The sequence below is a fragment of the Python bivittatus genome, unplaced genomic scaffold (assembly GCF_059951505.1).
Source record: "Python bivittatus isolate LINGU-HERP-01145 unplaced genomic scaffold, Pbiv_v1 ctg000350_np1212, whole genome shotgun sequence".
NCBI classification, from domain to species: Eukaryota; Metazoa; Chordata; class Lepidosauria; order Squamata; family Pythonidae; genus Python; species Python bivittatus.
The window spans coordinates 32234432-32248206 of record NW_028277074.1 but is presented as its reverse complement, the minus strand read 5'-3'; the positions used below and the strand labels follow the sequence as shown (position 1 = coordinate 32248206).

General features: G+C 37.5%; 1 protein-coding gene across 4 annotated transcripts in view; it reads right to left on the bottom strand.

Annotated features, from left to right (window-relative positions):
• The window catches only part of RPS6KA3 (ribosomal protein S6 kinase A3), a 50521-nt gene that overhangs the window by 6669 nt on the left and 30077 nt on the right, over nt 1-13775 (bottom strand). For 2 of the 4 annotated variants that reach the window (XM_088144840.1, XM_088144842.1), the window contains exons 11-19: nt 11016-11104; nt 10851-10915; nt 10666-10768; nt 10013-10137; nt 9057-9182; nt 8396-8485; nt 6967-7125; nt 5963-6124; nt 2093-2169 (exon numbers count right to left, since the gene is read on the bottom strand). In XM_088144840.1, coding sequence (XP_088000966.1) covers nt 2093-2169; nt 5963-6124; nt 6967-7125; nt 8396-8485; nt 9057-9182; nt 10013-10137; nt 10666-10768; nt 10851-10915; nt 11016-11104 — 996 coding nt within the window. The remainder of the gene's footprint in view (nt 1-2092; nt 2170-5962; nt 6125-6966; nt 7126-8395; nt 8486-9056; nt 9183-10012; nt 10138-10665; nt 10769-10850; nt 10916-11015; nt 11105-13775) is intronic. The other 2 variants (XM_088144841.1, XM_088144843.1) reach the window with 1 other exon arrangement.

The following is a 13775-nucleotide window of genomic DNA, read 5'->3' as shown; positions in this document are numbered from 1 at the left end:
TAGATTGCCTAAACAAATCCACAATAGTAAACCTAGTACCTCTTCTGGAACCAAGAGACAAAATCAATATACAATGAATGGGAATGAGATGATGAACCATTTTTCCACAGAATGCACCATTCTGAATATACCATTTAAGTACCCAAAGCTGGGCAAATGGAATAATCAAGGGCAGAGATTATATATTAAAAGACAATAACCTATAGGTGATAATGATCCAGCAATTCAGTACCATATATTGAATTATATTTATCTTGTCAGTTGAGAAGCCTTCCAGGCATATCCAGATTGGCCCCAAATGAAAAGTGGGGAAAAGTGAGATTTCTCAACATTAATACAGTGCCAAAGAGGCCAGAAAAGACACTGTTCAGTGTCCTATTTCAAAGAATACCTAGATGTCCCCACCATGAGGCAATCATCTAGGTAGGAATAAATGGCTACCATTATGGCCATATACTTAGTAAACACTCAGGGGCTATAGCTGGGTCAAACGAAAGAATAAAAACTGAAAAGTTTCTGAAACAAGTCTAAATACAAGCAATACCAAGGGACAACAGAGATATGAATATTGACATCTATCAGAGCAACATATGCAAATCATAGGCCTTTGTGCAACAAAGGCAGGATTACGGTCAGGATAACCATCTAGAATTGGGAGAGGGAGAGAAGGAAATTAACACCCCTCAAACTGAGAAAAGGGCAAAGCCTTCCATATCATTATGGAATAGCAAAGTATCTGAAATAGAAACCAAATGGTGTCCTTATGAAGAATTGACTCAAAAGCACCTTTGCATTAGAGAACTTTACTTCATGAGACAAGGCTGAGGAGGTGATTGCTGAAGCCAGATGTCCTGGGGGAAGAAGCACTTAGTACTACAAGTGGCAACTTAAGTCACTATAGAAAGAACCCTCTTTTCCAGAGTGATGGAAAACCAGGACCATCAAAACCATGTCAGCTACCTCTCAAAGACTGGGGTAATGGAAGAATGCAGTCAAAATGACCACTTATGTCAATTTGGTATAAGATTTCATAAAACTGGGAGAGAAATAAGCTAGGAGGACAGATAATCATCAATGGAAACTAAAGGCCTGCTGTCAAATGAGGAATGGTATCAGGATTGGTAAAACACATGTAGAGCTGGCTAGAAGCCCAAACAATATGCCACAAATCTAAGCTGCTGCATCTTCACTTTGAACTTCAGCAGTTTACATAGTAATATGTGACAATACTGATTTCGGCTTCTGTTAAATCTATGGAGTGGAACCAAGCATGGCGCCAGATAGCAATAGAGGTAACCATTACCTTAGCCACCATCTTGCAGCAACTTTGCTTGGCATCCTGGGTGCTAACTGCTAATTGTCTCTTTATCACCTGGGAGAGGGACAAAGAGTGAGGTTACCTGGCATTTTGCCATGCAAGCCTGGTAATTTAGAGATTCACATAGAAAGAACTGAAGAATATATCTTGAGATCCAAACCAGCAAAAAGCCAAGCCTAGCTGCATATGCAGTCAGCAGAAAAATGTAATTCTGCCAAAATTCTTGAGATCTGGAAGATTTTGAGCAAAATTTATTATAGGCACAGATAATCACATGTGTAAATCACAGAGAAAACAATAAATAACAAATTTTCCAAATTTGTTTCCAAATAGGAATAAAAACAAATAATAATAGTCAATCTATCAATTATCTATATTGCTTGTTTCCATTAGCAACTAATTCAGTAAATGTCAAGCCTTAAAAATCTAAAGGAATACCATTTAGAAACTAGCATCAATTTTAAGAAACATGAGACAGTGCTAATAGGGAGAGCCTAACACAAGAGAATATTTGTGTCTCAGACAGATGCTAGGAAAACATAAGCCTGCATATGTAAACAACTATGATGTGAACAGTGCAGGAATAAGGAAGTATGGTAGACTGGAATATAAGAAAGGAAGAGAACACAAGCAGATGCTAACAAAGCATGGGCTGATATGTTTATGTAAGTAATATTTCTGTGGCATAGTTGTTCTAAAAATGTTCTTACTTACAAGAACTCTAATTTACTTTTATATATTAACACAGGACAAAATAAGCTGATACAAACATACCCAGTCAACATTGTATACAGAAGGACACCAAGGCTCCATATGTCACATGCCACATCATACCCTTGCCTTTTTAACACCTATGGAAAGGATATTATTAATTACATTCTACAGAAAAATCAATTATCTTAATTGTAAATATTACCTTTACTACAAAATCACTGAGAAACTGAAGTTGCCTTATCCATTACAAATTATCCAGAACAAATTTAATAAACAATATTTGAATTATTAAATCAATGTAAGCTCTGTCACTGAAGTAAAAATGTTTAATCATCACTGTACAACCACTATAGGAGCAAAGAAAGAAAACAGAAATAGAAATAAATCATTCACATAAATAAAGGGTAATCAATATAATACTACCAAAATGAAACAAGAAACAATTTAGATAAATTCATTTGCAGAGTTGTTTCTCCATTTCATGTAATTCATTCAGCTCATGTAATTACATCTCATGTAATTCAAGAAGTAAAAAACCACATATCCAATTTCTTGATTTCTTTTATGTATGACCAGCAGCCTCAAATTCTTTAAAAATAAGGAAAAGGTAGGAATGTCCCATGAACTCTGAGGCTTGGCCAATGCATGTAGGATTAAGAAGTTACCTTAAATTATCTTGATAGGAATCATCAGACTGCAGAATTCCAGTGGCATGGAGATCTAAGTAGCTGCCCGTTTGATCACTCCTCAAACTACTTTAGTCAGAGTGATATTGTGGTGAGCCTTTTTTAGAGTTTTGTTTTGTTTTTACTGAACTAAGTGGTTTTTATAATCTTTGATTTTAATTATGCCTTGTAAAATGAAGATGAAAAAGTTGAGTAGAAAATTCCCAGCTCCTCCACCACTGAAGTGTTAGACTTGATGGTCAAACCTCAAGATGAAACAGTTTCCACTGCTGAAATTCTTGGTATTCAAACTGAAACACCTATTGTGCCTTCTGATATAATTCAATCTGGGTTGAGAATCCTTCTCAAGATTAATCAACTCCTCAGGTGATGGATAAATTGGAATCAATGTGTAACCCTACAAAGGCTAATAATGGCAAATTATTTTCTGAGATAGCTAAACATTTGTAAAGATATTGGCACATTGGATAAGAATATATAACTACATGAGCTGAATAAATTATATACTTACAAGGCTTGCATGTGAAATTATACTACAGGTAGTCTTTGCTTAATGATGGTAATTGGGGCTGGAATTTCCAGTGTTAAGCAATGCAGTTGTAAACCGTGATGTCACATGACTGCATCGCTTAGTGACAGCAATCACAGCAATCCCCACTGTTAAGCAAGGATTGCGGGTTGTTAAGTGAGGACCTCCTCGTAACTTCCTGCAGGCATCCAACAACCAAAGTCAGTGGGAAAGCTGGCAGGAAGCTGCAAGTCCCAGGCAGTTTGCAAGCAGGCCCTTAGGCAGGTAAATGGCTGCTGCTGGTTGAAGAAGGGTGGCACATGGCCGCAGTGGTGCACTTGAGCAATTTCGGGCCTGGGGGGGCTGCTGCTGGATAGGGTAGAGTGGCATAGGTGGCTGCAGTGGCATGCATGAAAGATTTCAGGCCTGGGGGTGGCTGCTGTTGGGTGGGGGATACTTAGGGGAGTGACTTACGACCTTCCCTGCCGTCTTCCCCATTGTGATTGAATGTACCTACGAAGGGGAGGTTGATGTGGTGGATTCCAGCAGAGAGCAAGGCTATCAGAAGGAGGGGGTGCATTCCAGGAAGAGCAAGGAGACAAAAGACAACACAGTCCAGAGGTGGAGTGTGGGAAGCATAAGAGGTTCAGGATAGCCACTTCCTAGTATCTCCTAGGGTATATCCACTAGTTGCAGTAGTATAGATTTAGTCTGGCAAGATTCTGTCTAAATGGTGTAAGCAAATAAAGGAACTGAACTCAACAGGACTGTTCCATTGTTGTTCTTGGGCTGGGCCTGATACCCATTGACTTTGCTTGTGGGAAGCTGTCAGGGAAGGTTGCAAATGACTACTGTGTGACAATGGGGAGCTGCAACTGTTGTAAGTGTGAGTTGGTTGCCAAGTGCCCAGACTGTGATCATGATACCAGAGAGGTGGTGCGACAGCTGGAACTTTGAGGACCAGTCGTAAGTACCACTTGTTCAGAGCCATCACAACTTTGAACGGTCGCTGAACAAGTGGTTGCTAAGTGAGGACTACTTGTATAGCTTATGTTTCTATGAGGAAGTGAGAAAAAATGTTTTTGCACCAACAGCTAGAAATTTTGGTTAAAGGGAGATTGTTGGATTATATAAAAGAGCCCACACAGCAGGCTTATAAAGCAATTCTGTTAGCTAAATTGCAGTTAGAGGATTTTTATGTTGGTAAGGTAGAATTCAGTTGAATAAAGTATTAGAATTCTGGTGAAAAAGCCAGTTAGTTTGAAGCAACAAAATCAACAGAGCTGAATTTCTGAAATAGTCACTGAGAATGGCCAGATTGTGTTTGATTCTGAAGCCATTAATAATCAGTTTTTTTCTTTTCTATAAGTCAATATACAGTTTGGATAATAAGGGGACCAATATGAAGCTGATCAATTTCTGAGTCAGGTGGATATTCAGTTTTTATCATCAGATAATATTGATTTATGGAGAGTTTTCCTGTCATTTCAGGAACAAATGGATTCTAAACAGCTGTTGCAAAATGGCAATGCTCCTGGCCTGGATGGCTTTTCAGGGGAATGGTACAAGGCATTTGCAAATTTGCTGGGCCCTATACTTTTGGATGTGAATAATAAATCTTTTTAGGATGTTAAATTGTCATCATTGTTTTATGGGGCATACATATGGGTGATTTTAAAACTAGGTAAAGATCCTAAAATGTTGTGCTAGTTATAGGCCTATTTCATTAATCAAGGTGGATACATCAGCCCGTCCCACCTGGTCAGGCAGAGAAGGTATGTTAAGGACTTCGTCTACAAAAGAATGTCGACTGGTGGGGCCCAGGAGAGCTTTCTCTGCCATTGCCCTGCCCTATGGAATACTCTCCCACCAGAGGTAAGGCAAGACCCTGCTCTCCCAATCTTCTGGAAAGGGGTGAAGACTTGGCTCTGCCAACTCGTGTGGGGCGAGAAGAAGGGCAACCAACCCTGCGGGTGGCTGACACCTTGAAGATGCTCCTGTAACCTTTATTTACTATCAGTATCTTAGAAGCCATTATTTATATATGAACATGTTTTTTTTATTGTATTTTTATTAATATTTATTCTTGTTTACTGTAAACTGCCCAGAGTTGCTCTTGAGTGAGCTGGGCGGTGACTCAATTTGAAATATAAATAAATACCAAGATCTTAACTATTATGCTGGGTAGATGGTTGCAGAAGGTTTTACCACAAATAATTCATTACTCCCAGTCAGGGTTTACAAAAAGTCCTCAGGCATCAGACAATATGTTTATTAATTGATATACTGGATATAGGCAAGTATAGAATGGACACTGCTATACTAACTATCTTTAGATGCAGAAAAAGCCTTTGATAAGCTTACATATTTCCAAAAGCCATTCTTTAACATCTGGAATAATATCACTTTTCCAATTTCACAATATAATTTTTACCGGCCCCCCCCCCCATGATATAATAAACAGTCAGATTCCAAAGCTTTGGCATATAATTCAACATTACATTGATGTTTTTAGTTTGTTTGGTTTTGTTTCCCTTCTCTTTTTATGGTTTCTATCTTTTTTTTTTAAGTTAAAGGATTATTCCGTTTAGTTTTATTTTTAGGGTATTTGGCTATATTTTGTATTTTTCCAAATTTAAATGAATAAATTTATTTAAAGAAAAAAGGGGAAAAAAAGGAATCACCAGATTGCATGCTTTTTGAAAGGGAGGGAGGGACAAATAAATCGTATTTTACCTCTGGAGCAACAAAATTTGCTGTATAACAGGGTGTCATTAAAAGGCCATTTTCTGCTCTCAGCTGCTTTGCAAAGCCAAAATCACAAATTCGAATAGATTCTGGATTGCCTGATTCATCAACATATAGGATATTACTAGGTTTCAAATCTCTGTGTACAACCTTAAGAAAAACAAAACAAAAAATTACTGTAATTTCTATTAAAGGCATAGAATACTACCTTACTTATTTACATTCTTGTTTATTTTTTATATTTAAAAAGTATTCAAAGGGATGTTTCCAACAGTTTGAGTGGTCCTGTTTTTGTGCATGCCAACATGACCATTCATTTTTTCAAATACTTAATATGCATAATTAATGTGACTTCTGTTTTCATCTTTTATCTTTTCAGCTTAAACACATTAATTTTTAATTTTAGCAGGTGCAATCTTTTCATGTATATCTGCAAGCATTCTGTAGAATTTCCATTAGTTTGGACATTTTCCACAAATTATAGTTCATTAACGTATGTCCAGACAATATGGGAAAGGCATCAAGGAGGGATAGGAAAGCAGCTTTTTAGTGTATACAACAGAAATGATAAAAGAATACATCTATTTTGGATACATAAAGTGATGAAAGAACACACCTCTTTTATCAGAGAAACGAATTCAGAAAACCTAATGGTTCATTTCCAAACTGGTAAAGGTACTACAATACAGGAGACCACTGCGTAAAAATCAGCTGCAGGCGCCTTCATGACCACTGAAAAGACCTGCCAGTTTGCAGCTTTGCAGGAAAACAGCCAGAAGAATAAAGTAGTCTCTAACCTTCTTTGGTACACATTGGTTTTAGATGGAAACAGTTCAGTTGGAGTTCTTGTAATCCAGTCTCTTTATTCTCAATAAATCTTGTTAAAGAGACTTTGTGAGAATTCGTAGAATAGAATCACCTTTAGTTTGAGGCAGATGCCAAAGTCTGACAGATAATGATTTTAAAAATAGGTACCTGACAAAAACACTTACCCCTTGTGCATGAAGGTATTCAACAGTTTTTGTAATTGTCAATAAGACAGCACTAGCTTCTCTTTCAGAAAAAAATTTTTGCCTAAGGATTTTGTCCAGCAGTTCTCCGCCTTTCATGAGTTCTGTTACCAGATACACATATTTTCCATCATCGTATACCTGAAAATTAACATCATTTAAATATTCAATCATATCATGCAATTGAAAGTAATACACAAAATGATTTCACAAAGGAAGATGGAACCTGCTGGATCAACCTCAAAATACTCTTTAAAAGACTGGTTACCATCAGCTGAAACAGTCTATGATATCTGAAGAATCCAGAAAATATCCCAAGATAAAGAATTAATAACTCAGTTAAAAAATATCACTAAAATTGAAATAAGACCAAATGATTACATAAAATATCATACAAATACAGAAAGAAAAATAAACAACAAAGTTTGATGGTTCAATCAATAATGTGAAAAGGTCATTTTAAAATAATGTCTTCCAAAATGATAGCTGAGTGGAAAGAGATCCTCTCAGAATATAATGAATGAAAAATAAAAGAGCTCAGGCATCCATGTTTATGCATCTGATACATGTTTGTTTGTTTATTTTAAAACCATTTATTTTAATGTTTTAATTTCTCAGGAAGAACTAAATTCCATACCTTTAACATCCATTTCTGCCAAGAAAAGTTTACATCTGTGTTTGAAAATGTACTTCCTGTTTGTGTGTACATATAATGTAGCAAGGTAAATACAGACCTTTAGAGTATGGTTTCTAAAGCTTATGCCAGCAGGTACTGAAAAATCGGAGTACAAGGGGGAAGTCAGAAACTAAATATTTTCCTATAATATTTTTATTATTTTCCTTTTTGTTGTTGTTATTGCAGCTCCATAACCTGTCATTTATGGTCTATACAAGACAATACATCCTATTTCTGGGGAACTCTGGGGGCAGAGCTGCAGACAGAGTTCTGCCATTATGTCCTAGGCTGTCCCACTTGTATAAGAACCAAGGACATGCTTGGCAAACCTGTGGGTCTACTGATGCCACTCACTATTCACCACCTTGGGTCCTTAGAAAGCCATCCTCATTGATTTTATTACAAATCCATTAATATCCTAAGATCACATAATAATACTGATGATTGTGAGCCTATTTACAAAGATTGATCATTTCATTCCCTGATCTGTGCTTCTGTCAGCCAGAAAAACAGTCCACCTCTTTCAACCTATGTCTTCTAAGTAAACAACCTGCTAAAGTATTGGGTCAGAAAAATGTTTGCAGTTCACAGCTCCAGAGGTGAGCCAGAATAGATACATTATGTATGCTGGACAAAATTAGCTACTTTTCTGACCTGATAGCTAACAGAATGTAAATAACACATTGATATTGATGACTGATGTACAATGAATATGCTATCTTTTTATCTACTCACATCTTTGAGAGTAATAATATTTGGATGCTGTCCATATCGTAGCAATATTTCTATTTCCTCTGTGGGGTCTCTTTTACTCTTGTCTATAATCTAAAGGAGAAAATATATATTAATCAATAATTTTATTTTAACAACTTACATTTTAGGTCTTTCACCAAAAAAAAAAAAAATTGATAAGAACAACCAGCTTTAATATTTTCCCCCTAAGTTTAAAGAGAGAGCCAGTTTGGGACAGTGGTTAAGGCACTGGGCTAGAAACCAGGAGAGTGTGAGTTCTAGTCTCGCTTTAGCCTTGAAGCTAGCTGGGTGACCTTGGGCCAGTCACTCTTTCTCAGCTCTAGGAAGCAGGCAGTGGCAAACTATTTCTGAAATCTTGCCAAGAAAACTGCAGGGACTTGTCCAGACAGTTGCCAGGAGGCAAAAATTGACTTGAAGGCACCAAAAAAAAAAAAAAAAATTAAAGAACTTCATTTCACCCTCTTACAGTTTTCTACTTCTGACCCTCAAAATCTTTCATCTACAGAAGTCTCTAAGCTCCTATCCCTTCTCTTAGAGTCAAAATTTCAAATATACTTTCAACCTCCTAACCCAACCCATAATAACCACCTAAACAACAACACAACTAATAGTAATATTTCTGATACAATTTGACAGTGATTACCTTTACAGCATATTCCATATTTGTGGTTTTATGTATACATCGCTTGCAAACGGAATAGGATCCAACTCCTATATCTTGTTTGACTTCATATCCGTCAGTAAATTGAATGCTGTTCCTGTGCAACTGCTACCAAAATAACATTATTAATTAATGAGTTCTCTTAGCTGTTTGTATCAAAATACCTTAAATTTAAAATAAAATGAATCTAACTTTTATTTTATTGTTGGAATGCTCATGTTCAGGCATACTAAATAGTGTTGAAATATATACAGGAAGATAAATAATTGTTTTATGACAAAAAGTTGAACAAAGTTATCTGATGTTAACCATACCAAAAAAGTGGTTAAATGTTTTAATAAAAAACAGCAGGGAAAAACATATGTCTATAATGAACATTTATAAATGTTTTAAATGAATTTGAATCAAAATATATCCACAGAGCAAGAAAGGCAGAAGTAGTATGATTCTTCTTTGTTTATTTTGCCAGGGAATGAGTTAGATGCTAAAAGCAATTCCCCACTAATAACTTACAGCATCTTCATAACATCAACTCAGCCGTTGTGGAAATGATGCAAAGCATCTCCTCTTTGTTATTATTTTGGCACAATGATGGTTGGATAACTCCAGAAGATGCTAGAAGTCACTAGTGTGGAAATGATTATGTTCCTTTAGTGTTTGAGATTTTGTAAGCTGTAATCAACATTGAAAAAACCATATCCACAGAACGTCATGTCAAACTAGGCTGCTGCACAGTTTTTATTGTTCATCAGCTGTACAAGTAACTTACAAAACAACAATGTAATTCTTCCAAAGTAAGTTTCACACATATGAAACATCTTTGCATCAGGTGTTTTACATGCAGCCATCTGCGTTCAAAACTACACAAGTGATATTTGTTCTGTGAATATTGGCCTAGACAACAGCCAATCTAAAAGTTCTTCATTAAGAACATTCACCTGAACAATTGAATGCCCACCAGATGTCTGCATTGCTTGATTTTCATCATCTGATGCAATAGCTACAAAACTGAAACCCCGGAAAAGTTGATGAGCATTAGCACTTGGTGGAATACCAGGTGAATCTGAAAAGAACACATTGATAAGTATGTTTAATAAGTTTTGTAAATATTTAAGGCAGTTCACAATAAAAAATAAGCTATAACAGCAATAGATGTTGAAAATAAAGTAAATTATAATAATTTTCAAACATGGAATTTTAGCTGGCTGATAGGTCAAATACCTGACAGAATAACCATGTCTTTCTGGAAGGCTAATAGAGAGAGATGGGACTTTCAAGAAAATAAATTCCAAAATCCAGGCAAACTGCAATATACAAAGCATAGCTTCTCCAAACAAATGTGATGGCTCACGATACATTTAAGTCTAGCTACAAGAAATATTTGCCATTTAATATAAAATCATGGAAAGGAAATAATACAAAGCCAAGGTTATTATTTCTTTCAGTATATAAGAACTGCATATGATAGCATGAACACTATGGCAAAGTTTCTTTTTAAAAAAGAAACTTAGTACATCTTTGTGTCATAGCAAAAAGTTGAAATCATGCATATACTAAAGAAGAAACTTCCTTGATATAGTATATATCTTACCTTTTGGTGTTTTTGCTGTAAATTCAGGATCAAAATAAAAAGTGTCTTCAGGTCTACCAGTTGCAGGTTTAAATGGTGGATTAATTTCTCTTCTGTACAATTTCTAAGACAAATGAATTTTAACACATTACAAATATATAAAATATATTTCTTATAATAGTGCTTTTATTAATTGGTATACTTACGTTCCAGTCTATTGTGGCAAAAAATGTATGCCTCTTAATTTCCTCAACTCCATCAGGACCTGCTCCTATTAAAGGTTATTAACAAAAACAGTAGCAAAAAACTTTTAGATGATTATTTAATTTATTGTTGAAATCTTAATTACATAACTTTATTTAATATTCTACCTAATCTATTTGCAGGATTTCTCTTAAAAAGCATTCGAAGAAGACTCTGAGCTTCTGGACTTAAAAATTGGGGCATTCCAAGTTTGGCCCTGTAAAAGAAAAACATATTAATAGTTTACAAACATAAACAGTACCAATCCATGTTCACCTGTTTTAGTATATTGTCTGGAGGTTAAATAATTGGTATTAATATTCACTGTTTCTACCACTGACTAGGATGATTTTTCACTATTCTGCAGCCTGTCATCATATGAGCTTCAGGTCAAGTTGGGATGGTTCAAGGATCTTCCACAGCAGATTGGGAGAGGGTAAAGAGAGGCAGAAGAGTGAAAGACAGAACATAGTGAGGAAATTTCTGCTCTTATGACATTGGATGCTGCCTATTGTCTGGAAATAATAGTTGAAAGCCTCATAGAAAGCCATAAAATGGCAGCATTAATCATTATTTTATTTTAATCAATTTATATGGCTGCCCATCTTGTGAGCGCAAATAAGCAACATCATACAGAGCACAGAAAGGAGTAAGAAATAGTAAGCCAAAGAAATTAAAGGCATGAGATAAGAAAACAAGAAATATAGCCAAATCAAGTTTACATCACTCACTATACTTCATGCTTTTCTATCCTTGTTTCCACCACATTCATAAAGAACTTGAACACATTTTCTTTAGCAATGTTTTTGTTATTTAAATAAAAAGTTATTAAGTTCATTCATTCAGCATCTACTCATTCTTGACCCTCTCTTCTTTTCCCCCCACATATATTCCTTAAATACACTGTTCACGCTGCATTTGACTTACTTTGTTTCTCCTGATCTAACTCTAACTTTCATATAATAAGGTGAGCAGAAATACGCTCTTACATACAGCATTTTCACTTCATTCATTCCTTATCTCACACTATCCATTATCCTTCTCTCAGTATTTGCACAAGTTAAAATTTCTCCATCATTCTCCCATCTTTACTAAACAGTCTAACTACACACTTTGTATTTTGCGTTAATTTTTTGCCAATTGATGATAATGTGCTCTCCCTTTGGCCGTTTTTAGCAGAAACTGAGAGAGCGAGTCTTTTTCAATTATTGAACATCAGCCAAATTCAACAGTTTCCATCTCCTGACATTTCTAAGTTCAGGATCTGGTGGTCTCTTGTCTGGACTACTACAACAGTCTACAGGCAGGCCTTCTTTTGTTCTCTCTCTGACCTCAGTCCAGAAGTTTCAGTATGCATTATTCTGGAACTCTAATTTTTCCTACATTTCCACCTGCCGCAGAGTCTTAAACTGGCTCTCTATTAAGAAGAAAGCCTAACTTAAGCTCTTGGTGGTAGTGTTTAAGGCTCTTCAGTTAGCCTTACTTACTACCTGTCCCAGCTCCTGACTTGGTAGGATCCTGTTTAGACTATACAGTCAGTGGCACAGGGGCTTTTTTCTACAGGTAGTCCTTGAGTTATGACTGGAATTGGGACTGGAATTGCCATCGCTAAGTCATGCGGTCACAAAGCATGATATCATGTGATCGCATTGCTTAGTGACCACAATCCAGGCAGTTCTGGTTGTTGTGGTAACCCAAGACACACAGGTCGTTAAGCAGGAAGTGTTAAGTGGGAAACAGAGGAAGTCCCAAGTAAGGAGCATGGGGGTGTCATGGGGGGAGGCCCTGGGAGGCCCAGCACAGGCTGTGTGTATGTCGGGAGGGGGTGCTCAGTGTGGCATGAGCACAGGGAGGCTGTGGAAAAATGGTACGGGGTACATGTGTGTGTGTGACTGCAGAGAGACCATGGAAAGAGGGTGCAGGGTGCATGCAATTGCAGGGAGGCCAAGGAAAGAGGGTGCAGGGTGTGTATGATCACATGGAGGCCATGGACAGAGGTTGTGGGGTACATGTGTGTGTGTACGTACGATTGCAGGGAGACCAAGGAAAGAGGGCACGGGGTGTGTGTGTGCGATTGCAAGGTGGCCGTGGAAAGAGGGCACATGTATGCATGTGTATGAGCACAGGGAGGCTGAGCAAAGAGGGTGCAGGGTATGTGTGTGTGCATGATCACAGGGAGGCCGAGGAAAGGAAGGCCATGGAAAGAGGGTGCGGGATATGTACATGTGTGTGTGTGCAAGCGCAAGGAGGCCAAGGAATGAGGGTGTGTGTGTGGGAGTTATTTATTTTATTTATTATTAAATTTGTATGCCGCTCATCTCCCCCCAACGGGTGACTCTGGGTGGCTCACAGTTAAAATCAGAAACCCCATCAACAATTAAAAATGCCCCATAAATAGTTAAAATAAATCCATTAAAAATTAAATATTGACAACAAACCCTGTATATAAATACTAAAAACATTCAAGATGACGGGGGGCAAGGTCAATCACCCCACAAGCCACCTCCACTAGTGCGAGCCCCCATCTGGCCCCCAGGCCTTCTGGCACAGCCAGGATTTCACCCCTTTCCTGAACGCCATGAGAGTGGGGGTACGCCGGGCATTCAGAACTGTCCATAGGGTGGGGGCCACAGCAGAAAAGGCCCTCTGCCTAGACCCCACCAGTCGAAATTCCTTGACCAGTGGGGTGTGCAACATGCCCATTCTGCTGGACCGGGTGGGTTGGGCTGGAGTAACCGGGGCAAGACGGCTCCTCAGATAACCTGGTCCTATGCCATGAAGGGCTTTAAAGGTGATGACCAACACCTTGAATTGGACCTGGAAGCAAACTGGTAACCAATGCAGCTCGCATAACAGCAGTGTTGTATGTGCCCTCCTAGGGCATTCAG